Source organism: Populus euphratica, unplaced genomic scaffold (assembly GCF_000495115.2).
Source record: "Populus euphratica unplaced genomic scaffold, PopEup_1.0 scaffold111.1, whole genome shotgun sequence".
NCBI classification, from domain to species: domain Eukaryota; kingdom Viridiplantae; phylum Streptophyta; class Magnoliopsida; order Malpighiales; family Salicaceae; genus Populus; species Populus euphratica.
Window position 1 is genome coordinate 1,663,123 of NW_011499877.1, and position 25,675 is coordinate 1,688,797.

Here is a 25,675-nt window from a genome sequence, read left to right on the forward strand (position 1 = left end):
AGAAAAAAAAAAATATATATATATATATATATATATATATATATATATATAATAAAGAATATATAAGTGCATGGATGAATATAGAATAATATACTCAATATCCAAGGACAAATAGATACATATGCAATTATGCATAATTTACGTTACACACACACTCTGATGATTGTGCTATTGAGAAGGATAACCAATAATATTTGAAATAAATCCGTTTAAAAAATCTTTAAATGAAGGAATAATTGCTAAATAATAAAGTTTGAATTTTAAATTATCAATCTTATATAAAAGACTAATTGCCCGACATGTATGTGCATAAAAAATATCAGCAAAGGTTTTGAAGGATGGGGACTGTACGGCTTAAGCATATAGTTAAGGGACTGATTTGTAGTTTTAAAAGAAAAGAAAGGAAGGGTAGCGAAAAGCAGGCTGAAATCAAGGGCAAGCAGAATCACTGGCTTTTTTTTTTTTTAATGTATTAAAATAATATTTTTATTTTTTAATTTAAAAATATCAAAAAGTTATTAATTTAAAATAAAAAATAAAATTTTTTTTTTTTTTTTAAATATAAATAAACATATTTTTTTATCATAAATTCATTAAATCTTAAATCAAATCAATTAATAGTTTATATGACAGTGTGGTTGTAATTATTTTTTAAATAATTTTTTATACTAAAATAGATGCTAATAATATATTTTTTATTTTTTAAAAATTATTTTTGACATTAGAGTATCAAAACGATTAAAAATATATAAAATATATTAAATTTTAATTAAAAAATTTTAAATTTTTTAAAAACAGTATTTAAAAGTTAAACAATGACTTTTTCACTTTTACAATAAATAAATTTAATCCACATAATCTCTTTTTCTCTCTTCTTTTTTCTTACAATCCATCTCCAAATATTTCTTTGAAATCAAGAACTCACAACATTATTTCAATAATATCATCTCTAAATAATCTTAATCACGATTATTTTATTATGATTCACAATCTTATACTAATGTAATTGTTTTATAATTAGTATTAATATCGCTACTCATTATTGTCATCATCTTGCTAATATCTACCATGACGATTATTATTTATCACAACAATCACTATCTTATTACTAAAATGACAATGCCACCGTCACTATTCCATGATGATGGTTACTATAACAGTCTATAAACACCAATAATAGAACCTACACTCTATAAATACCTATAATAGAACCACCACACTCATTACCTAATCACTATACCAATCTGACCTCTTTTAGCATCACCATTATTATTTCTAGCATCACCACTTTTATTATCCTATTATTATTACTATTTTTTATGATTTTTAAAAGATAATAACTTAATGTATTTCTTGGATGTAAAAAAATATATTCAAATGATAAATATAAAAAACTCAGTTGTATAAAAATATCTTTTTAAAATCAAAACAAATATGTTAGTAGTATAATTTTTTGAATTTGAATATACGATCTTAGTTTGAAAGCAAACTAGATGGTATTGAATAGTATTTTAGTTTAGTAGTTAAACGAACAGTGGAATAATGTTTGTCTGGTGAGCGGCTACTGTTAAGAGACACTTGTCTTTTTGAAGAAATCGAGACCACATTTATTTCTGCAGATAGAGAAAAGAAAAGAAATACTTTAATCAAATTCAGCCCTTCAAAGACTTCAAAATCTTCAAGACGACCTCAAGTACACCTTTAAATTGCACCCAGCACAATAATCGAAGCAAGTGTGGGGACCTTTTCAAAACAAAAACATAAGTTGTATACCTTTATGGAAATGACCCAAAAGGAAAGATAGAAAATGATTGTGGACTGTTACTTCCACACTCTTTGCCACTACTCTATAGCGGTTTGGTTCCTCGAGTTGGTGGCTTTCTTTGCAGATTTGGTGTTGGTGGGATGTCCTCATTAGGCCCCTAAACTCTTAGTTCATGCTCAAAATCCAGTCTTTTTAACTTGGTATTGCTTGGCTTGACTGAATATCTCAAGTTTTCGCATCTTTTCATGGTGGTCGCGTAGTGAAGTTTGATCTTTAATTGGTTTGGTCTGTAGAGAGAGAAATTTTAGTTAAGGAGAAGATGGGGGAAAAGGCTGAAGTTTTGGAGGCTGTCTTGAAGGAAACTGTGGATTTGGTAATAGATCAGAGCATACTTTGAAGCCATTGTTTGGTTTGGTTGCTATCTGTCTTAGTGTTCTTTGTTTGTTTTCGAGTAAAATATTTTCGACTTTTTTTTTTTCCCGCAGGAGAACATACCCATTGAGGAAGTGTTTGAGAATCTGAGATGTAGCAGAGAAGGTCTCACAAGTCAGGCTGCTGAGGAGAGGCTAGCTATTTTTGGTCACAACAAGCTTGAAGAAAAAAAGGTAGTGCCTTTTATCGTCGTGATCATTTTTCTTACTGTTTTTTAATTCAGGTTTTAACTCAAAGTTATCTTCTGGGTGTGTTTCAGGAGAGAAAATTCTTGAAATTCTTGGGTTTTATGTGGAATCCTCTGTCATGGGTTATGGAGGCTGCTGCTATCATGGCTATTGCTCTTGCAAATGGAGGAGTAAGTCGGAGGATGCTTTGGTTATTATGAAAATTCCACTTATGGATTTGGTTGTCTTGGGACTTGTGTCAAGAAGTTGGTCATATAAATTTTTTTTTTTGTGTTTAGGGAAAGCCTCCAGATTGGCAAGACTTTGTGGGTATTATTACACTGCTTATCATTAACTCTACCATCAGTTTTATCGAAGAAAATAATGCAGGTAATGCTGCTGCTGCTCTCATGGCACGTCTTGCTCCCAAAGCAAAGGTTTGTGAATCTAACGAACTTTTGTTTCATTGTACATCTGTTTCCTTAAATTTGTGAATTTACTTCTATATCCGACTACTTGGGATTTGGACGAAACCCAAATCCAAAATTGCAAATATGACTGACTGATGCACTTGTAATTATATTGAAGTCCTAATTTTGTTTCATCTCTCATAATATTGTTCTCAAGGTTCTTCGAGATGGAAAATGGAATGAGCAAGATGCTTCTGTTTTAGTTCCCGGTGACATTATTAGTATCAAACTTGGAGATATTATCCCAGCTGATGCTCGTTTACTAGAAGGAGATCCTCTTAAAATTGACCAAGTTGGTCTTCGAATACTTAGTTACCACTTCATGTTGGCTTGGTCTATGTATGGCTGTTTTACTGACCACCTTCTTTTTGGTTTCTCAGTCTGCACTTACTGGCGAATCCCTTCCTGTGACAAAAGGCCCTGGAGATGGTGTTTACTCTGGTTCTACTTGCAAGCAAGGAGAGATTGAAGCAGTAGTTATTGCCACTGGTGTCCACACCTTCTTTGGGAAGGCTGCTCACCTTGTGGATACAACTAACCAAGTTGGTCACTTCCAAAAGGCAAGGAGATATAGTTGTTACATGTTTTTTGTCGAATTCTAAGCTTCACTTTTGTGATTCGTATTCTGATTTGTTTACTCTTTGGTGCAGGTCTTGACTGCAATAGGGAACTTCTGCATATGTTCAATTGCTATTGGGATGGTTATAGAGATTATTGTCATGTACCCCATTCAAGATAGGAAATATCGTCCTGGAATTGACAATCTTCTTGTGCTTCTCATTGGTGGAATTCCAATTGCCATGCCTACGGTCCTCTCAGTCACAATGGCTATTGGTTCTCATAGGTTATCTCAGCAGGTTGGCCAAGGTCTTGGGAATGTTCTAATTGACTCAGGAATGAGAGTTTTTGGTGTAAAATGATTATGTTTTGAATATGATCCAGGGAGCCATCACAAAGAGAATGACAGCAATAGAAGAGATGGCTGGCATGGATGTGCTTTGCAGTGACAAGACTGGAACATTGACATTAAACAAACTTACCGTGGACAAAAATCTTATTGAGGTTGTTTACTGAAAACTGTTTTTTAACGTCCACTACCCAGCACAATTCTTGCTTATATGTCCCTCGGTATAACTTTCAGGTTTTTGCAAAAGGAGTAGATGCAGATGCTGTTGTTTTGATGGCAGCTCGAGCCTCTAGAATAGAGAACCAAGATGCAATAGATACTGCTATTGTCGGAATGCTGGCTGATCCAAAGGAGGTAATTGGTCCCTATGATATATTCTTTTTTAATTTTTGGTCACTGTCTAATTAGTAACTATCAATTTAACATGGTTATATATATATATATATGTATATATATGATGAATTATTTTCTTTCCTTGTTCCAAAAGGCACGTGCTGGAATTCAGGAAGTCCATTTCCTTCCTTTTAATCCTACTGATAAGCGAACAGCCTTGACTTATATTGACAGTGGAGGTATAATGCACAGAGTCAGCAAAGGTGCACCAGAGCAGGTAACTTGCCCATGCAGCCTGTTATTCTTGCCATGGGATGTTCTATATTTTGAATTTTATACTAATTCCTGTCTTCAAATATTTGTTTAGATTCTAAATCTTTCACACAATAAGTCAGACATTGAGCGAAGAGTACATGCTGTGATTGATAAATTTGCAGAAAGAGGTTTACGTTCTCTTGCAGTAGCACACCAGGTAATCACAATTCTATTTCTCTCGTTCTTCTTTCGTAGATGTTTGTTACCAGGTAATGACAATCCTATTTCTCTCTTTCTTCTCTCATAGATGTTTGTTTCTAGCTTCACTGTTGACTTTATTTTTCACCACTAGCTTTCATGATCTGCTTCTTCATTATTGCAGAAAGTTCCAGAAGGAAGGAAAGAGAGTGCTGGAGGCCCTTGGCAATTTATTGGCCTCATGCCCCTCTTTGATCCACCAAGACATGATAGTGCAGAGACAATTAGGAGGGCTTTAAATCTTGGAGTAAATGTCAAAATGATCACTGGTTTGTTCTGTTCCCTAGTTGCAAGCCATGTGAAAACTTCCCTTAAATTATGTTATGTTTACTTATGGAGAAATAACTATAGCTGTTAAAGATGTCATGTAGATTAAAATGTTATTCTTCACTTGGGACATGCTTATGTATAGGTTTTCCATAAATGTAACCCTGAATTCTTATAGAATGGGAAATTCATTACTATTTGCCATTAAAGTGTACATTTTTTAAAACTCGTGTCAGAAATTTTTTATGTGGGTCCCTTTTCACCTGTCAAGCTTTAATGCACTGCCTTTGCAATTCTGTTAATCATTTTTCCAAGTGTTGAACTTGTCTAATCTTTCTAACGCCATGTCATGTCAAAAGATGTCGGATTACCTTTGGCATTCTGTTTTGAGTTTTGACCCTTGTGGCCTTTATCAGGGGACCAACTGGCGATAGGGAAGGAGACTGGACGTCGTTTAGGAATGGGAACCAACATGTACCCTTCATCTGCATTGCTAGGGCAAGACAAAGATGAGTCTATTGTTGCTTTACCGATTGATGAATTGATTGAAAAGGCTGATGGCTTTGCTGGCGTTTTCCCTGGTGCATTTCTTTTATTTCTCTAACTCAGTTTTGGAACTCTGTACTTGGGTTTGATGCATTGCTTGACAGAAATGTTTTAGCTGTTTCATTTATATAGGCATTGGATCTTTAGTTTTCCTTGCTAATATTGACAGACTTGACATGCCTATCATTTCAGAGCACAAATATGAGATAGTAAAACGTTTGCAAGCTAGGAAACATATCTGTGGGATGACTGGTGATGGAGTTAATGATGCTCCTGCTCTTAAGAAGGCTGACATTGGGATTGCTGTTGCTGATGCAACTGATGCAGCTCGCAGTGCTTCTGATATTGTCCTTACTGAACCTGGCCTTAGTGTCATTATCAGTGCTGTCTTGACAAGTCGAGCAATCTTTCAGAGGATGAAAAATTACACTGTAAGCACTGGATTCTCACCATGTCATATCTTGTTAATAGACTGTTGGCTTACATTTTTCTTTTCCCTTGGCAGATCTATGCAGTTTCCATTACGATTCGTATTGTGGTAAGTTAGATTTCAGTGTGGGTGAGTGTGTAAAGTAGATGGATCTTGGGAAGAAATTTTTGATGTTTGCTTACCCTTGTTTTGGTTTAATATGGTGATAGCTTGGTTTCATGCTACTGGCTCTCATATGGAAGTTTGACTTTCCACCCTTTATGGTGCTTATCATTGCTATTCTCAATGATGGTTTGTTGCTTCTTATCCTCTCCCTTCCGCTCTCTCTCTCGCATGCATGCATGCACTCATACATGTAAAATACATCAAATAAACTAAAAAAAGTAGAAAGTTTCCATGCTCTGTCCAGTTTCAGATTTAGTTTAGCACTGTTGACACACTAAGAAAATCGTTTTCTGTTATGCAAAGTGATTTGAATTTGTTTAATTTTCCTTGTATCTTGTTGTCAGTAGGTTCACTTCTCATCTTGTCTTTATTTATGCATCATTGTTATGACCTGCCAATTGTTTTCTTGGGAGATTACTAACACCACGTAATTTCAGGTACCATTATGACAATATCGAAAGATAGGGTGAAGCCATCTCCTCTGCCAGACAGCTGGAAGTTGGCAGAGATATTTACAACTGGAATTGTTCTTGGTAGCTATCTGGCTATGATGACAGTCATATTCTTTTGGGCAGCATATAAAACAAACTTCTTCCCAGTAAGATGACAAGCCTTCTTTCATTTTATCATGAAGTTTGTTTTGATCATGGAAGATGCATTTTATTATGAAGTACCTTGGACCATTAACTCTCAAGTACTTTATATGTTTGGCATGTTTGGTAAGAATGAGTGACAAGGTTTCACGGGGATATGAAACTCGTGTAGCCAGTGTTAAGTTAGAAAGGCTGTGGGTAACTGATACATCGTATGCATGTTGTCTATCTTCAGTGGATTTGGAATTTGTCTTCCTGTAATTTCAGTATGCAAGGTGGATATTTGGAGTGTCAACTCTGATAATTGGTCATTGATGTTAATTTCCAGAGGGTATTTGGAGTGTCAACTCTGGAGAAAACAGCTCACGATGACTTCCGAAAGCTTGCTTCGGCAATTTACTTGCAAGTGAGCACTATCAGTCAAGCACTTATATTTGTCACCCGATCTCGAAGTTGGTCATATGTTGAACGTCCTGGGATATTACTTGTGGTGGCTTTTGTCATTGCTCAGCTGGTGAGCCAATTGCCTTAATTGTTTTTTTTGTGACATCTCAAATAATTTGTAAGTGAAAATTAACGTGACCTTTGATTTTGTTCAGATTGCCACTCTGATTGCAGTCTATGCAAATTGGAGCTTTGCGGCAATTGAAGGGATCGGTTGGGGTTGGGCTGGTGTAATTTGGCTCTATAACATCGTCTTCTACATCCCACTTGACTTAATCAAGTTCATTATCCGCTATGCTTTGAGTGGGAGAGCATGGGATCTTGTTATTGAGCAAAGGGTAAGGGTGCCGTTGGCTTAATGGGGCTTCTATTTACTTGAGTGTGGTCTGTCTACGTGTGTGTGTGAATGTTTTGTTTCTCTGATGTATTTCTTGTTCTGTAGATTGCTTTCACAACGCAAAAAGATTTTGGGAAGGAACAGCGTGAGCTTCAGTGGGCACATGCTCAGAGAACATTGCATGGGTTGCAACCACCAGACACAAAGATGTTCACAGAGCGAACCCATTTCACAGAACTCAATCATATGGCTGAAGAAGCTAAAAGGAGAGCTGAAATTGCAAGGTAAGCACTGATATTTAGCCGTCATTTTTCAGCTTTTCATGTGACATCTAACATGAAGTATTAAGTATAAAGCTAAAACTCGCGGCCTTTTCACTGTTCATTAAATTACTGTTTATTCTCTCACCTTTTATTATGGATTAAAGCCATGAATTTTTTTTAAAATTTTCAATTTGATCCCTGAACTTTTTTCTGCACAATTGAGCTATTTTCAGCCCAAATTTAGCCTAGTTGCATGTGTTTTTGGGGGGTGAGGGTTGAATTGAAAGAAATAGGGTTGTTGAATTCTGGCTTAGAGATAAAAAGTTGTTGCTGGGGAAGATTTAGGCAGCTAAAACGTATAATTTGTGTCAAAAGGTTTTATATAGTGAGGGGGGTCAAGATTTTTTTTTTTACCTTGAAATAAAAACAAATTTAAGCTCAAGAAGATTTTAGGTTTTGGTTTTTTTCTTTTTTTTAAGAGCCATGGTTTGGTTTAATAAGGTTCTTAGGGTACTTACTAGGTATTTTAGGTAAAAAACAAGTTAAAGATGAGTTTTTGAATGGAAAAAACCATAGACACAACTTTTCTGGCCATCATAATGCAAATTTTGAGATCTTAGATGACGTGTTTGTTTTTTAATTAAAATTTTATGCTCCTTTATGATTTTTTAATGTAAAAAAACATGTTGAAAAATTATACATGTTTAATTATTTTTTTTTTTATCATGTATTGGTGTTTTTAATTAATCCTTTTAGAAAAGTTTAATTGTTTTTAATTTCACTATTCAATTCAAATCTAAATTGACAGTGTAATGTTTTTTTATGTTTTTTTTCTTTTATTAATGTTTTTGTTTTCAATTTAAATCTTAAAAAAAAAATTTGTTGTTATTCTTTAATTTATTTTTTTATTTTGATTTTAACCTTAATTCTTTTAATTGCTATTTTTAATTTTAGATTTTTTGTTTGATTTTTTTATTCTAATTTCATTCTTTTATATTTCATTTTCTTAGAATTGGGTTTCAAGTCTAATGACCTGGATCAAGGGTTGATATCTCTTTTATCTTATTTTCTTTTCTAATATCGATATCTTTTTATTTTATTTTCTTTTTTAATATCGTTGTTTATTTTTTATTTTTATAGAAATAGCTTTGTGGTTTTCTTTAATTTGATTTTTTATTTAACTATTCTGTCATCATGACCTAGAATATAAGTTAGGTTAATTCAAACTAGCTTGCCTTTTAATGTTCATATTACATGTCTACCATGCTGGTTTGGGTTGGTATGATTTTATATTTTTATATTTTTATTTTTTTTATATATAGTTTTGATTTTTTTTTCATTTAGGATTTTTTTATAATTTTTTTATAATTTTTAAGTTTGTATTTCACTTCCTTAAAAATAATTTTTAAGTTTGTATTTCACTTCCTTGTGGTTTATTTATTTATTTTGTAATTATATTGGATATGTTTAATTTTTGTAGAGATTAATATGATTCATTTGTAATTTTTATATATTATATATATATATTAAATTTATTTTTAGAAATAAAAAAATATTTATTTCTTATAAAAATTTTAATATATACAGTCTTGTATGGTATGTATTTACTTTTTATTTTATTTAATAAATTCTATATGTGTTGATTTTTATTTCAAATTGATTTTAATAAATAAAATAATTAAACACATCCAAGTAAATTATTCATATTGTGATATTAAATATCTTTATCTATATTTCTTTTAGTTTTTTTAATTTTGTTTTTGTTTAAGAAAAAAATTATAAAGCAAAAATTGGTTTGTTGGTTTTGTTTTTTTGTTATTGAATATGTTTTTATTTTCATCTATTTTTTTCTCATATTGTTAAAAAAAAAAAGGTTTTAGAAGAAAGTTGTGTTCTTAAATTTTATAAAATACATGGATATATTTACATGTTTGGTTGGTTTGGTTGATGTAATTCGCAAATCTTGCGAGTTTAACTCTTTATTTTTTTAATTATTTTTTTCTACATCTCATTATTGAGTTATATTTGATTTTGTAGTTGTCTATTTTTGTTATTATATAGTTAAATAAAAAATAACTTTGAAAAATAAATAAATTATAATCTCATTAGAATCCATAACTTGGTTCATAGGTTTGACGTTTTAACCTGTGTTACCTGGTTTATAGGCTTGATGAGTTCACACATTGGCTGGCTGACTGAATATGCATTTTGTTTTTTTGGTTTTTGGTTTGCTAAATTGTTTTTTATATTTTTTCTAGATTTTTTTCTTCAATATTATATTAGTTTACAAAGAAATTGCATGATTTATTTTTATTTACTTTTTATATGGTTATTCTTTTTTTAAATAAATTTTTATTTTTAAATTGATGCTCAATTTTGTGAACTATATATTTTAACCATATAATTAAAAAATAATTTGTAAAAAAATAAATATTAAACTCATTGGAGTCGATTACATGGGTCATTGGAGAACATTGGAGAACGGAGATAGATCCACTGTGGATCTGTCATTGTCTCACTTTTTTATTTAAATTTTCATCTTAAAGGTTTTTTTTTTTTAAAAAAACTAAGGTCATAAATATTGCATTTTTGATGTATAATTCTGCTGCATCCTTTTTTCCTGATATATTTGCATTGATTGCAGGCTGAGGGAACTCCATACACTCAAGGGTCATGTCGAATCGGTGGTGAGGCTGAAGGGCCTTGATATAGACACAATTCAACAAGCATACACAGTCTGAGGATCGTCCTGGGAGGAATACAACACAATAAATGGCGCATCGTACTGGAGAGTAGAGACATGTAACCTGTAGTTACCTTAAACAACAACGCCACCTATGGCTACAACGTTCCGAGTTCCGTACTTAACAGTGATGCGGCTGTACGTCTTCTCCGGTCCCTCTTCTTTCTCTGCAATGCCCACAAGAGGGAAGGCTCGTCTTTCTGCCATTTATGTTTATAAGTAAGGTCATGGCCGCTGGTTGTTTTCCCCACTGTATTATGCACAAACTCATACTAGGTGGTGGGTAATTATCAAGGTACTGCCCTTCTTTCTCTTTACTGTATCAGACACAAACTCATGTTCGGTTGAGTAATTATCTTGGAAGTCAATGTCGTTTGGGGCCAAGAACCTTTGCAAATCTGATAGTTGGGTGATATAACTTCTGTTTCAGCTGCTGTCTTCTTGTTTTTTGTCATCTGTTGTCGCCCTATTTCATGCCCCATTATATCCTGGTCTAACAGAGTTGGCTGCATTCTGTTTTTACATTTTAAAAATATTTTTGAAATATTATTTTTTATATTTTTAAATTGTTTTAATATATTAATATCATAATAAATTTTTTAAAATAACTTAAAAAATACGCATTATTATAATACTAATTGTGTCAGTTTAAAAAGTGTTAGGCTAGTAATTGTGCCCGAGAGAATCTGAAGCAATTGAGATTTTTTTTTTTCCGGAGATTGTCTGTAAAATGAGAACTTGATAATTTTTAGAAAAACCTTTCGTTTTCCCGCAGGGTGCATAATTATGCATTGATGATCGATAAAACTTCCGATGTGAAAGAACCGGCGGAGAAGGAGCGTTTCCCACGAAGGGCTGCACATTTCAAATTCCCTCCTAGCGCCGATGGACCTAACAAAGTTCTGAAAATGGTGGTGTCCACAAGGAAAGTGGCCTGTGTTTGGGAACTGAGATGGTTAAATTTCATTAAAATAGTTTTATTAACCCAAGTAATATAAAATAAAATATTATAAAAGCATTATATAAAATGTGATATAAATTCTGATTTATAATATTTGATGTTTGAATGAAATTAAATTAATTAGTGCATTGTGTTTTACGCATATACCTTTAATAAAAAAAAATGAATATTTAATATACAATAAAATAATTAATTCTTAAAAAAAAATAATTTAGATTGTATTTTGCTCATTGAGTCATTGCCACAGTTTAAAATGTTGGGCATACGATTTCCAGGGATCCAAACCCATCAAAAGTTGTTTTGGTTAAATGTAACGTAACACAACTAGTGTGTCACGTGAGTGCAGAGAAATTAAAAGTTGTTTTGGTCTGTAACGTAACACAACTAGTGTGTCACATGAGTGAAGAGAAATTATTTTAGATATGCTTTATATTTTTATATTTTTAAAAATATATTAGAAAAAAAGGATAAAAATTAGATTATGATAAGTTTCACCGTTAGTTATTCCACAATATTCTTGCACTCCTTAACCTATAAATTCAAAAATCCAACTAAGAAACTCTTTTATGCGCGGATCTTCATTGAATATAAGAACTTCTACTCTTATCAAAAACTTGTTCACTTATTATTTATTTATCAAATTGAGGTTGTTTATCATGAACTACTGGATATTTACGTGTTTTATCAAGTTTATTTTCATCGACGTTCTTCACATAGACAAGTGGTTGTCTAGGTAGAACTTCAAGAATAAATTTAGAGTTAGGCCTATCTAAGATAAGTTTTTATGCACATTCCTTTTCTTTGTGCAATCTTTGTTTGCTCCTCTCACAAGCCAAACTAGATGTTCCAAACTATTTGACATTGTTGCTTTATATGCTTCAAATGATCTAGCCTCTACAATTAGGCAATTACAGTACACTAGATGGCCTCAACTCATCTATCATAGGTGAGTGGTGTCTCTTATATTTATCCATAAAAAAACCAACTTGTTATAATACCAAATGACACAACATATATAGCATGGATAAAAATTAAAATTTTTAATGGTTACTGATTAGTATTTAAAAGTGCATTTTTATCAAGGTTTTATATCATCATTTTGCACTTAAAGTATGAATAACTCCTTAACTAAAACATGTTTTATAATAACATATCTAATAATATAAGATGCCTTTAATTTATGATAAATGATCATTTTAAATGCAGGCCTATCACATAAATGAAAAGAGTGATTGATGAGTTTAAGAACTGAAATTAAAAGGACAAAAAAATGGTCAAACTTAGAAAAGAGATGCTGGTACAGTCCAAACAGGAATACTGTTTAGTAATTGGGTCATATCTGGAGCTGTAGATCTTAGATTTAGATATACTTTATATGAATGGAAATGTAAGACATAGGCCTACAACTTTTATTAAGCCCAAGATTTAAAAAAGTCATTTTTAAGTCTAAATTGTAGCAACAACGAAGAAGTCCGAATCTGTCCTGCAGCCCAAACACTGTTCAGTGTTTGACCCATATTTAGAGTTCTAGAAGATGACTAATCTAGATTTGTGTTGTATAACACTTGGTACAACAAATACTTGGCACTTTTATAGCCTATACTGTATGGTATAACCAACACCTGTGTTATGAAAAGAACTTGATTTGTTGTTAACATAAGTTATAATCATTAATGTCTGATAACATTTACAAGTATTAACATTAATTGAATAAGATAATTATTGTAATCATGTTAACAATTTATAATCTGATTTTTAACCTCCTTTATGTGTGGTTTTCAATTGAATAATAAGAGTTTATATTATACTTGTTTGACATATCATTAGTGGATTCTGTAACCTTGACATTTGTTGTTATCATTTTTTAATCCTTACGTTAATCTTTCACCTCAAAATTCTTATCAACTTCTTCTTTAGTATTATTATTACTACTATTATTACTATTATCATTACAACAACAACAACAACAACAACAACAACTAATACTACTACTACTATTATCGTTGTTACTATTTTTGTTGTTGTTGTTGTTGTATTATTGCTATCTATAATTTATACAATTAATCTCCATATAGTTCGACCCTGATATTGTCGGGTTATTTATTACGTTGACACTCCTACACTTGGAAGAAGATATCAATCTTTTGGTTGTATCAGTCACACTAATAAAACTATAAAAGAGTTAATAGAGGAACAAATCTAATATATTCTAAAAGGTTTTTAATTGAATAATCTCTCTTTTAAAAATAACATATAAGGGTGTTTAAATATAAGAAAATATTCTAATTAGTAAAATTTTAATTAAATTGAAAATTATAATCTAAATAGAAAAAAAATTCCTAAACAAGAAGGAAAATAATTTTTTTTTGTAAAATTAGGTTACGGGCTTGATTTCAGCCAAAAAATGAAACTTGCCCTTGGAAAATTTATGGGGAAAAAAACCATGATCATTTTCATTAGAGTGGAGGTTGCCCTTGTCTATAACTCATTAAAATCTAGAAAGTCTTAATTAAAAAAGTAATATAATAAAAATAATTATTCCATGAATGATGAAGATAATGGCCCACGATCAACCTGTTACGTTTTAGGCCTCTAGAGCAGAGGTTGATAGTCTAATTAAAAAATTAAAGATAACGAAAGGATTAGGATTAAGATTAGGATTAGGTCATAAGAAAAATGTTGATTAAAAAGATGGATGAGAAGTGGAGGTTATGGAAACTGCCTCTTAATTAAGTAATAAGTTTTAGGGTATGAGTGATTGATTGTTCTTTTACGCCAATAGATTATAATAGTAATATATAGTAGATTCTTTTTTTTTTTTTAATTTTTTTCCAATTTTTTCTTTTTTTCTTTTTTTGTTTATTTTTTAAATTATCTTTATTGTTTTTATTTTTTTAATATTGAGTTAATTGAGAATTTAGTTTTGTAATTTTTTTTTAAATATTATAGATTCTACGGTATTTTCCCGCATGTTTTTTCTATCTTATTTTTTTATTTTTTAAAATTATTTCTATTATTTTTATTTTTTTAATATTGAGTTAATTGAGAATTTAGTTTTGTAATTTTTTTTAAAATATTATTGATTACTACTTTGTTTCTCTGCATGATTTTTTTTTTAATGATTTTCTTTAAAATTATCTACTGTGTTTCTCTGCATGATTTTTTTTTAATGATTTTCTTTAAAATTATCTTTTTTGATTTTATTTTTTTAATATTGAGCTAGTTAAAAATTACAGTTACAATATATGAAAAAAACACTGTAACTTTCTTCGCAAATTAGTGTGAATTGCTATAGTGTTTTTTCCTACATAATTTTTTTTCAGTTTCTTTTGTGTTTTTTTTTTTGTAATATTTTTTTTAAATTATCTTTATTGATTTTATTTTTTTTTCTAAAATTATCTTTGTTAATTTTATTTTTTTAATATTAAGCTGGTTAGAATTTAACTTTGTAATAAAATCTAATCATGCAGGGAAAGCATTGTAACTTGCCTCACAGAACACTGTGGATTGCTAGAGTGTCTCTCAATATGATTTTTTTTCTTATGATTTTTTTAAATTATCTTTATCAATTTTATTTTTTTAATATAAAATTGATTGAGAATTACATTTACAAGTCACTATAAATAAGGTCAAATAATGTGAGGGAGTATGATAGTTTTTCTCACAAAACACTATGAATTGCTATATTGTTTCCAACATAATTTCTTTTTTTCCTTTTATTTGTATTTTTTTCTAAAATTATCTCTTTTGATTTTATTTTTTTAATATTGAGCTTATTGAGAATTTAACTTTGTAATTTTTTTAAATATTATGAATTGTTGTAGTGTTTTCCATATGATTTTTTTTTAAATTATCTTTGTTGATTTTTTTAATATTAAGTTGGTTAAGAATTATAATTACAATAAAGCTAAATTATATGAAAAAAAACATTGTAACTTTTATCACAAAACATTGTGAATTGCTATAGTATTTGTTGTAATGGTTTTTTTTATGATTTTTTCTAAAATTATCTTTGTTAATTTTATTGAAGAAAGCACTATAGTTTTCCTCACAAAACATTGTCAATTGCTACAAGTTTTTCATCTTGGATTTTTTGCCTTTCAAAATTATCTTTGTTGTTTTTTTTTTTAATATTAAGTTGGTGGAGAATTTAGCTTTGTAATTTTTTTTTATTTTGATTAACATAAAAGCTAAATCATGTGGTAAAAACACTGTATCTTTCCTCATAAAATACTATGGATTGCTACAAATCATTTTGTTCAGTCTCTAAGTTTTTTTTATCACAAATATAATTTTTTTTTCTGTTATGAAATATTGACTCTGTCATTCTTTTAGTTTTTATTATTTATCTAATGCTGATTCATAATTATAATACTATCAAATATATTTATTTATAAACTTGCATGCTATCTTATTACTATTAATAGCTATAGCTTATTAAAAATACCGTGTACGGTAAAAGTTAGTTTTGAAACTCATGTATATTTTTACTGTTTGTTAGGCATTTATTTTTTATATCAAGTTATTATATATTTTAATTAATTTTTTTAAAATTATTTAAACTGAAAAATTGATAAATTATTTAATTTATTAACCTTATTTTTAAGTAATATTTAATTTTAAAACTCATCAACTTGCTACGTAGGGATCTTAAATTCTATACACATGGTAATTTTATCTCATCGCCAACATTCTTTTTTTTTTTTCTTTTGAAAAATGACGATTAATTATTTCATTAACTTTTGTGTGACGTATAGAAAATATTAAAATTTGCAATAAATGATTTCTTAACGAAGAGAGTAGTAAAATTAAAACAATATAGTTAACTAGAGAAAAATTGAACTAGATAGGAAATCCATTTTCTTTTTAGTGGATAAAATGAATGATATAAAAACCTTAAATAGGTAACATAGAGATGGAATAAAATCAAATTGATTCCCCTTATTATTATTATTATTATAAAAAAATATGATACATCTTCAAAGTTTTTTTTTTTATCACCGGATTAATCAGTCTAAAGTTTTTTTTTTTTTTATCACCGGATTAATCAGTCCTTAAAAACAAATGGATTGTTAAGAATATTCTTTAGACTTGAAGCACGAAAAATACTAAAAATATGCTAATTATACGTATACATACGATCAGAATACATTTAAAGATCTATGTTCAAAGAAATTTAAATTAAAATAGGAAAATATCAAATTAATTTATTATAAAAAGTAATAAAATTACTAATTTGGATCTTTATTATTTTTTTAATATATTTTAATAAGCCCCCTTGAGATATCATGAAATAAAAAAAAAAACCCACCCAAAAATATGAAGATATTACAAAAACTTACTTCTTAAACCAAAATACCTTTAAATTTATAAAAAATTCCATACTATTAAATAAGATTATTTGTTAAATATTAAAAGCATTCTAAAATATTAATCACTATTTATAGACTTTGATGAATCCTTTTTGTTACATGTATTCCCCCCCTTTTTTACTCTAAACATTCTCATACCTTGTTTTTTTCACGTTTATAACATGTCCTTTCTCTTACAAGATTTAGACCAAGTTTTGTTATTTCTAGAATCATTATAGAATATTATAGAATTTTTTTCTCACATGTTCTTAATTACTCCTCGCTGTTAACCTTTTATCTTTTGAATTTTTATTGTTAACTTTTTTTTTAAATTAAAGTTTAATATGATACTTATAATTTTTTTTCAATGAGTTTCATTGTCTTCGTTATTAAACTTGACATCAATTCACTTCAAATTATTAATGATTTAATTAAACATGTTGATTCAAATTTATGCTCTATAACATCTTAAGGCCAAATAATTTTTTTTTAAGATAAAATTTGTTCAACAATAACCTAGACATGACTTTTTAATTTTGTTCAAATTGATAATGGTGATTCTTTATCCATGACATGATACATCAATTTCTTTTTAAGATAAAATTTATTCAATAATAACCTAGACATGACTTTTTAGTTTTGTTCAAATTAATATTGGTGATTCTTTATCCATGACATGATACATCATGTCATTCTCTAGACAAAGCTTGATAGTTGCCTTAACCTTCACTTCCAGTCCCTGCCTATTCTGTGTAACATCTTGACCAAAATCTATTGCATTAATAGATGTTTTACCCTTTTATTCTCTACTCTAACATCTGTATATAAGCCACAAACTACAATAAGATTCCTAACACTTATATTATTCATTTTGAAAAACTAAAACAAACTTTATATTATTAAATTGGATCTAAAATTTTTTTATAAGGTAATTTTTTTTTTTACATTACTTGTAACCTTTTGTCTTGCATGAAAAGATTCATGAAATTTGGAAGATCCCTTTTAACAAACTATACTATCATAAAAAGATAGATCTATTTAACAAAAGGATTCATTATTTTTTTATTCAATACATTCATGGGCTGTTAATATCTATAATATGATTCAAAAACAATAATAATGTTTTTCCCAATAAATAAATAGTAGTAGTCATGTTAATGCTAGTATTATGGTACACATTTTATTTCCGCATTAGTTATTTAGGCATTCAAAACAGAATATACATAAAACTTATTTAAGATGAAACTCACAGTATTTATTTATTTATTGGTGTCATACTTAATTCACCACCCAGAAAAATCCCAGCATGTCATACTTACTGATAATTTTATTTTCAATATATAATCAAACTAATTTAGATTTTTAAGTGAAAAATGCAATTTTTTTTCTTTTAAAACTACCCACATAGTGTAATAAAAAATGAAACCCTTTCATTTTCTTTTCTTTTTCAAAAGACAGACACATAGCTCATATGAAAAATGAAAAAAATAATTCAATGTTTAACTATACATATAAATAAATGAGTACAAAGTTAAGAGTGATTTTTATCTTTACTATAAACTGGTAAATATTGAAACATTATTCGAATTCATGTTCTTAATTCCTATGTTTTAAAAGTCAAACAAACTAGTTCAATTAGCTCCCTATCAGGGAAGTGGTATCAAGTGATCTCTTAAACTTGACTTCGGAATCTTAAAACTTCGAATCAATGGCCTCGTCTCATTGCAAATTTCAGAAAAGGTATTAATCTTTGCCAACAGAATCATGTCCTGTATCATTTTTAAAAGTGCTACACAGAAGATCTACTTTCTAAAACATTTATTTCAGAACCAAAATTTTGAAAAACGGCATTTTCTGTCCAGAATGCAATTTCTTCTCAGCTCTTTCCAAACATATTGAACTCTACATCACCTCCTTATGTATTGAATCTCTGAGTGTTCTCTTAACCATTCAAGCACTTTTGCTCCCTCTAGTACTTCTTGCACCTATGCAAATGCAATTGCACCAGTAAAGTTAACAAGCTAACCCAAGAAGTAGCTTAAATAATGCAGAATTCATCTGTAATTTGTAAAGAACATAGCCTCTGCCCCGAGAATGGAACGCATGGTCTAGACATCCTTTAAAGAAGAAGCAAATAAAAAGGATTCACAATATCCACCAGACAAGAAATAAGAGCCACCATCAACCACGGTATTCATAGTAGAATGGAACCCATCCCAGAAAATAAACTGCAGCTGTAAGCTCTGTTTTTAAGCTTTGACAATGCTAATGCCATTTCTGACTAATGTAAATCATGTTTTATGTTATTCTTCTAGTCTTTTAATTCAACAAATTTCAGACCCAAATAAACAGCATATTCAAAACATTTTCAGAAGTACAGTGGAAAAGAGAAGCAGAACACTTCAATTCTTGACAAGGGTGGGATTTACTTACCTGTTCCTTCACACGCTCCTCATTGTACTCTTGTTTATGTCGTTTGAATTCAGCAATGGAGTTCTCAACCTCTTTGACAAGATCTTCTGTAGAAAACTGTAGCAAAATGCAGCATATGTGAATAGTGAAAAACTTTGTAACTTTCCAAGAGCTGACATTTAAAAGGTTGGTCCAATTAGGTGAAATTGACTCAGGTTATGTCAACTCAATGTTTCACTAAATTTCTACACAAAGCAGTGTAAGACTGGGCTAAACAAACTAGTGTAAATGAAGGATAAAATCTCAACTAAAAAGACACACCTGCAAATTTTCACGTTTGAATATATCTCCTACTGCTAGATTTTGTTTTATCACCCTTGTTATATTCTCCTTTTGGTTTTCTAGAAACTCATTAACTGCCTTTGGACTTGATAGTGAAGCCAGCTGCTCTTCATTTAATTTCATATTTGCCTGCACAAATGTAAAATGATGAGACTAGTACACCCTACACAATAGGAAATGTTAAATTAGAAACATAAAATTAAATCTTGTAACACCACCCCCAGCCCCCAACGCGCGCGCACGCAACACACCCCCAAGATAATAAATAAATAACTAGCACTCTGTTTTAGAACCAACCTGAATCTGGAGAAGTTTGGCTCCATAGAGCTGCCTACCTTGTTCCTCAAACAAGGATCGAGGAATATCAATCTCCACCATCTGAATGTATGATAAAACATCCAAAAAATTACAAGCCAGTTAGTAGAATGACTTGCTGAATCCATGAAACATCATCAGTTGAAGATAACGCAAACAGGGGGACTGTGCATGGAAAATCAAAAAAACTCTACAGGAAAAAATGTCACCCTTATCCAATTCATGGAAAAGCTAGCTAAAGACCTCAATGGGCAAGCAATAATCTACAAATTAATATTTCAGAACACAAAAAAACCTTGCAAAGCTGGTCGAGAATTGCATTATCAGTTGCTTGTTCTCTTGCTGTCTGCTCCACTTCTAGGAACTTTTGTAACAGTGATTCCTTGACCTGCAAACAAGCAAGGCAACATATCTTAGTTATGATCTATATGAAAAATTCTGAATCTAGAACTGTGTCAGGATCACATGCAAGTATCACCTGCTGCAAGGTGGTGCACCCAGGAAGGAGTTTGTCAGCAAATGAGTCATCCAACTCTGGCAGATCTCTATAAAACAATTCTTTGCATTCCACCTAAGAGCAACATAATACATTTGGATGGTTAATGCAGTTATACTAAACCTACTGAACTTACAGACGATTTGTATGCTTGTCAGTCTACAATGATGCTCTCCAATTTAAATTCTAACCGAGTGCCTAAGGTAAAGGAACATGAGGGTTCAAACTGAAGCACAGCAGAAGCTATCATTTGCTTTGCTGATACAACCTAGTTTACTAAAATTATTTCTTTTCCACAAAACTCCCCAGTTCCATAATTTAAGGTCACCAAACAGACTTTTTTTGTAACATTAAAATTTCTTCTTCATCAAAATCACGGGCATGCATTTTGAGACACTAATAAGGGGACAAGTTGCATCAATGAAGCAGAACATACAATGGTAAAGCCTACTGAAACCTCCACTCTTTGAGGGAAGAGATTGAAGACCACTGCCAATTAAACTGAACAAACAGGCCAAAATTGTAAGAGAAAAGAACAAGGCAACCTGACTTATCATGTATTTATGTCTCCATTAATTGATCTAATTATTTTCTTTGGGAATACTATATCTTGTTCAAGAGGCAAATTCTTCAAAACAGAAAGGAACTCACAGTAAATTGAGCATGAACACCACGGAGATTTTCTTGTTTCCATGATTCAGGAAATACAAGAGGAAAGGACTTTGTTTCACCTCGTTGAATCCCTATTATTGAATCAAGGAAGCCAGGTATCACTCTATCACCATGCTCTGTATCAAAATGAAAACCTGCAAAGAATGAAGAAGTAGCAATGTCACGGAATCTGAGACTCGTGCACATAAAATTATTAAACAAATTTTAGAGGTGGAACAAACAAAAAACACAGAATATTTTGACTTCAAGGCAAGGGACTCCTCTGGTCAGGCTACCATGTTCCTCAAATTTTAGTAAATACTGTAAAAGCAGAAAATGAGCACAGCTAAATTTAAGCGCATGTAAAAATAAACTAAATTGAAGTAGCAAAATGACAGGCAACTGGTTTAAAACCGGAACATCATTCATGTAATTTATTGTTCACATTTCATTAGTAAAATTATTTCAGTTACCCGGATTAGCAATAAAAAGAAGTAAATGCTAATCCCCACCTGTTTTGCCTTCGTATATAAATCAGCATCTCATGAACCTTCATTTGACTGCTGCCTTAATATTTTCATAGTAACCTCGTGTCATGCCCTTTTGAATTCAAGACAGTTAACTTTTCAGGTTAACATTCAAGAAAATTAAGTTTATATTTAGATTAAAAGCTCTCTCTTTCCCTTTCTTTTTTTCCCACCAAACCAAAACAACCAACTTTTTTTCTTCTTTTTATCTAGAATTGAAAAACTAGAAAGTTGTGTACCAAGTATGTTCTCCAATAAGAATATGAGAGATTGGGGAGCGCATGTTCTTCCAGTTTTTTATTCTCTCGGCAAATTTCAGTTTTAGAAGACACTTTATCTCATTCAATTGGAGGATCTCCAAGACAAATGATCCAGAAAAAAGAATACAGTTTGTTCAACAGTCAGACTGACCCATACCCATTACTTTCTAAAACCTTCTGCAAAACACCAAGTCATTATGGCGGTGACAGTCATGTACCCTTTATCCATCTACATAAATCCAACTTTAAAGGGTTTATTTATCATACTGCCTAAGTGTCTTTACTAATAAACTCTGTGTTTTATTAATAATAGGCCAATTAAAACTTTTAAATTTTTTAAAAAACGACAGTTCTTCTCTGAACTTATATAATTAGTGGACCAAATCTAGAAAGTGGGACAAACTTTGGTGATCCTAAAGGAAGTAATAGACTATCAGATTGGGACCAAAGTAGTATTAACTATTAAGAACTCGCATTTCCCAACAGTTAAAATCTCAACAGTTGTGCCACCAATGTCAAGGTCATGCCCTTATACAATGATTCTAGGCACGGTTCCGGATAGGAATTGCAACATCACCAAATATAATAATGACAACAGGGAAACAAAAAATGAAGAAGAACATAATGGCAAACCTTTACTCTCTGCAGCTGGAATATTCTCAACATTTGATTCATCTTTGTCAATTTTTGTTGCTGAAACATCAAGTACTGCAACATCACCAATCTGTGGAGATCTCAACATAAGTTGTAAGCCTCATATGACAAATAGGAAAGATCAAATGCAATGCAACCTTCTAAATTTAATTAACAGGCTGTAGAGCACATCAAATTGACCATAAAGGAGAAAGTTCCTGAAGGTCGTATAAAAAAATGAAATAAGGGGTTAATAGTTTTTGAGAGTATAAAGCCCCAAAAAACTTAAAAAAAAAATGGTGGCATGTGTGATTACTTAACAGATATTCAGCAATTTCTAAACTATAATCTTTTAGTCCAAAAGAACAAGACAACTTCCTCTTCTCTCTCTTCCATTTTCCACATTACACAACGTTTACCAAAGTCATTGAATTTAAGACCTGATATAAATTCTTCTCCCTTGTATTGCATTTGCTGCTTATAGCACATGCCCGCTTATTAATATCCTGGATCTTTCCATGAAACGTCAAATAAACTTCAACTAATACCAAATGGAGGGAGGGGCTATAAATTAAAATATTTATTACCTGTAGTCCTCTGTCAGTTATAATTCTCATCGAACCCAAGGATTTGTGGCGCTGTCTTAATTCTTGTTCAGAAGCTCTCTGTGCATCTATCTCACTATCTATTTCAACAACAATCTTCAGATCTCTGTAGCCATTCTCAGGGATCCATATGACTTCAGGTGCCACATCAACAACAACATCATATCTGCACCACAAGCCAGCTCAGCGAGCACGGATCATATAATTGCAATTTCAAAATGCACATACTGCCCAATTTCATATATAAGATTCTCTCGTTTAAACAAAACACACAAAAAATGCAGGCAAAAGCTAGAGCTGCACATTTTACTTCTCTGAGAACTTGTCTGAGGTAAGAAGATGCAAGCAATAGATAACTTAGAGGATCTGTGGGTAAAAAACCTGAGAGAGTTGAGAGATAAATATGTCTTCTCCATATCTGTGAATTTGGTTGCTATTTGCACCGAATCCCTCAAAGCCCTTCCAGTCACCTGTGGATTGGGAGAACAGATCCTCAATAGATTTGCTGGAGTAATTAATCCATTAAAGTGAAATCAACATCTAATTAATATAATCCATTAGCTGGTTGCCTGCACATTGAGAAACAAGAAGCAAGTTGAAGTTGGGAACTAAATGTAGCGAAACCTAACTAACTGGAACATACCGAAGACATGGCATGTGGAAGGGTCCTTTTCAAAATAGATTCAACTGTAGCCTTTTGAACATTTTGTTTCCCAACGTAACTTAAAAGAATGCTCTCTGGGACATCCTTTCCAGGACGAAATCCAGGCACCTGAGCAAAGCAAGCATACGAACACAAACCAACAAAACTAATTACTGCATACAGCAAACAATTCTTCTATTTAATATATCATCAGAGGCCAACCAAAAAACTCAACGAACCTTAGCTTGTTTCGTGAACTCATTCATGACCCTTTTGTAGCAATCTTCACATACAGCGGGTGGAACTTCTACACTCAGTCTTATCTGCACATGTAAAACAATAAATAGCAAAACAAATAAGGGGAATGCTAGCAATTGATAATGAAAAATTACCCAAAATAAATGACTTGAATTTCGCATAATGGTCTTTCCATGAAAAAGAGAGAGAAAAGTACTGACTCTTGAGTTGGGCTCTTGGGTTTCAGTGACTTTAATATCGGCAGGAAGGCGGTCATTGCTGGGTCCAACAGCAATGGATGAAGAAGCTGGAGAAGCGAATTTACGAAGGAACGAAGGGCGTTTGGTTTGGCGGTAAAACGAAGGGAGCTTTTTGTCATTTGCAAAATGGAGAGATGGGATTTTGATGGGAAGAGAGTTTTTGGAGAGAAAATGGTGGTTAAGTTTGAGGAGAGCAGGTGAAGTGGAGCTGACACTGAGCTCCATGGATTGGATATTTGCTTTGCTTGCTTGCTGCAATCACTTCCGTTTGCCTTCTTGCCTTGGTCTTTCATTTTAACCAAGTAAAACAGTAAGATAGAAATATAGATATGGAAAGGGCCCACACTCCCAGATGCCAAAATATCCCTTCTCTACAATGCCCCTGCGTTATGTTATGTTATGCTTCATGTGCCTTATAACGTGCCTTATTTCCTGAATTGGGCTTTAAATTCAATTACTATACTGTCCTTCATTTTCAGCGCTTAGAAACGCCATCAAATGAAAGAGATATCTCTTAACAAGTAATTTCCAGACATCTAAATTTGACAACTTCATCGTAAATATTTGGATTTGAAGTTTTTCGTATTCGGTGTCATGGAAATTATTATTTTTTTAAATTAGAATTTTTAGATATAAATAAAAACAATAAGGTTAAAAATAATTTAGAGTTTTTATCTAATATTTTTATTATTATAGATTTTAATTAGTTTTTAGAATCTAGATAAAATAAATAATTGTGTATAGAAATAACATATTACTTTTAATATATCTTAAGTAAAATTGTATTATACTCTAGATGACTAGTTACAGGGTTATCATGTATGTATGTATTACAAGATAGCCTTTATAAGGGGACATTTAAATTTTTTTTTGTACAAAATAATATTATTTTTTAGCTAGTATATTAAACTTTTTAATATGTTTTTGCTTGTTCAGTATAGTAGTTGTTGGATCTCTAAGTCAGTATTATAGCTCTCTTTAAGTTTCTTAACCTAACTAGCAATAAGCACAACAATAATTTGTATCTTCCCTTGATTTTCCCCTTCTAACCTTCTTCATGTACAATCAACTGCCACATTTTCCTTACCAAATTGATATTCCACTATAAAATCATAACTAATAAACTTAGAAATCCATTTCTATGGTGCAGGGCTTTCAACCTTTTGTTCTAGTAGATATTTTAAGTTGTGCCAATCAATCTTGATCTTGATCTTGAAAGCTTGCTCTAATAGATAAAAACGACATTTCTGAATTGCTAATAAAATAGCTAAGAACTCTTTTTTATAAGTTGACAAAGTTAGTTTTCTTCTTTCCAAACCTTTATTGTAGTATGTAATAGGCTTTCCCTTTTGCATCAAAATAACTTCTCTCATTCTAGAAGCGTCATATTCAATTGTGAAAGGTTATGTGAAGTTAGGTAAAGCCAATATAAAAGGGTTAGTAATTGCTTCTTAAGTTTAATAAAAGCCTCTTTTATCATATCATTCTATTAGAATGTTTTTTTTTTAATAATCTTGTTAATGGTTCCGCAATTGACCTATATATTTTTTATGAATCAATAATAATGACCTGTCAATCCCAAAAATCCTTTTTTTTTTTCAGATTAG

The 25,675-nt window shown here is 31.0% G+C and overlaps 2 protein-coding genes across 3 annotated transcripts; one reads left to right on the forward strand and one right to left on the reverse strand.

The window, feature by feature from the left end:
* The first annotated feature begins 1,821 nt into the window (after positions 1 to 1,821).
* Positions 1,822 to 10,804, forward strand: LOC105128640 (ATPase 11, plasma membrane-type-like). Of its 2 annotated transcripts, XM_011030402.1 has the most exons (22): positions 1,822 to 1,965; positions 2,059 to 2,138; positions 2,251 to 2,370; positions 2,457 to 2,555; positions 2,664 to 2,801; positions 2,992 to 3,126; positions 3,215 to 3,394; positions 3,485 to 3,691; positions 3,777 to 3,896; positions 3,976 to 4,095; positions 4,229 to 4,351; positions 4,442 to 4,546; positions 4,712 to 4,856; positions 5,271 to 5,435; positions 5,593 to 5,831; positions 5,906 to 5,938; positions 6,040 to 6,121; positions 6,433 to 6,593; positions 6,917 to 7,102; positions 7,188 to 7,370; positions 7,475 to 7,653; positions 10,277 to 10,804. In XM_011030402.1, the coding sequence occupies exons 2-22, from the start codon at positions 2,085 to 2,087 to the stop codon at positions 10,371 to 10,373; spliced, it is 2,871 nt and encodes a 956-aa protein (XP_011028704.1). In that variant the 5' UTR covers positions 1,822 to 1,965; positions 2,059 to 2,084; the 3' UTR covers positions 10,374 to 10,804. The 2 variants fall into 2 exon arrangements, with proteins under 2 accessions (XP_011028704.1, XP_011028703.1); XM_011030401.1 differs by having other exon boundaries at positions 1,822 to 2,138.
* Positions 10,805 to 18,365: 7,561 nt separating this feature from the next.
* On the reverse strand, positions 18,366 to 24,377 carry LOC105128641 (trigger factor type chaperone family protein). The gene is made up of 13 exons (XM_011030403.1): positions 24,030 to 24,377; positions 23,811 to 23,894; positions 23,572 to 23,700; positions 23,310 to 23,398; positions 22,911 to 23,094; positions 22,324 to 22,414; positions 20,904 to 21,058; positions 20,235 to 20,327; positions 20,052 to 20,144; positions 19,739 to 19,819; positions 19,421 to 19,570; positions 19,121 to 19,216; positions 18,366 to 18,672 (listed from the first exon to the last, which is right to left on the reverse strand). The coding sequence occupies exons 1-13, from the start codon at positions 24,291 to 24,293 to the stop codon at positions 18,595 to 18,597; spliced, it is 1,587 nt and encodes a 528-aa protein (XP_011028705.1). The 5' UTR covers positions 24,294 to 24,377; the 3' UTR covers positions 18,366 to 18,594.
* Positions 24,378 to 25,675: the final 1,298 nt, after the last annotated feature.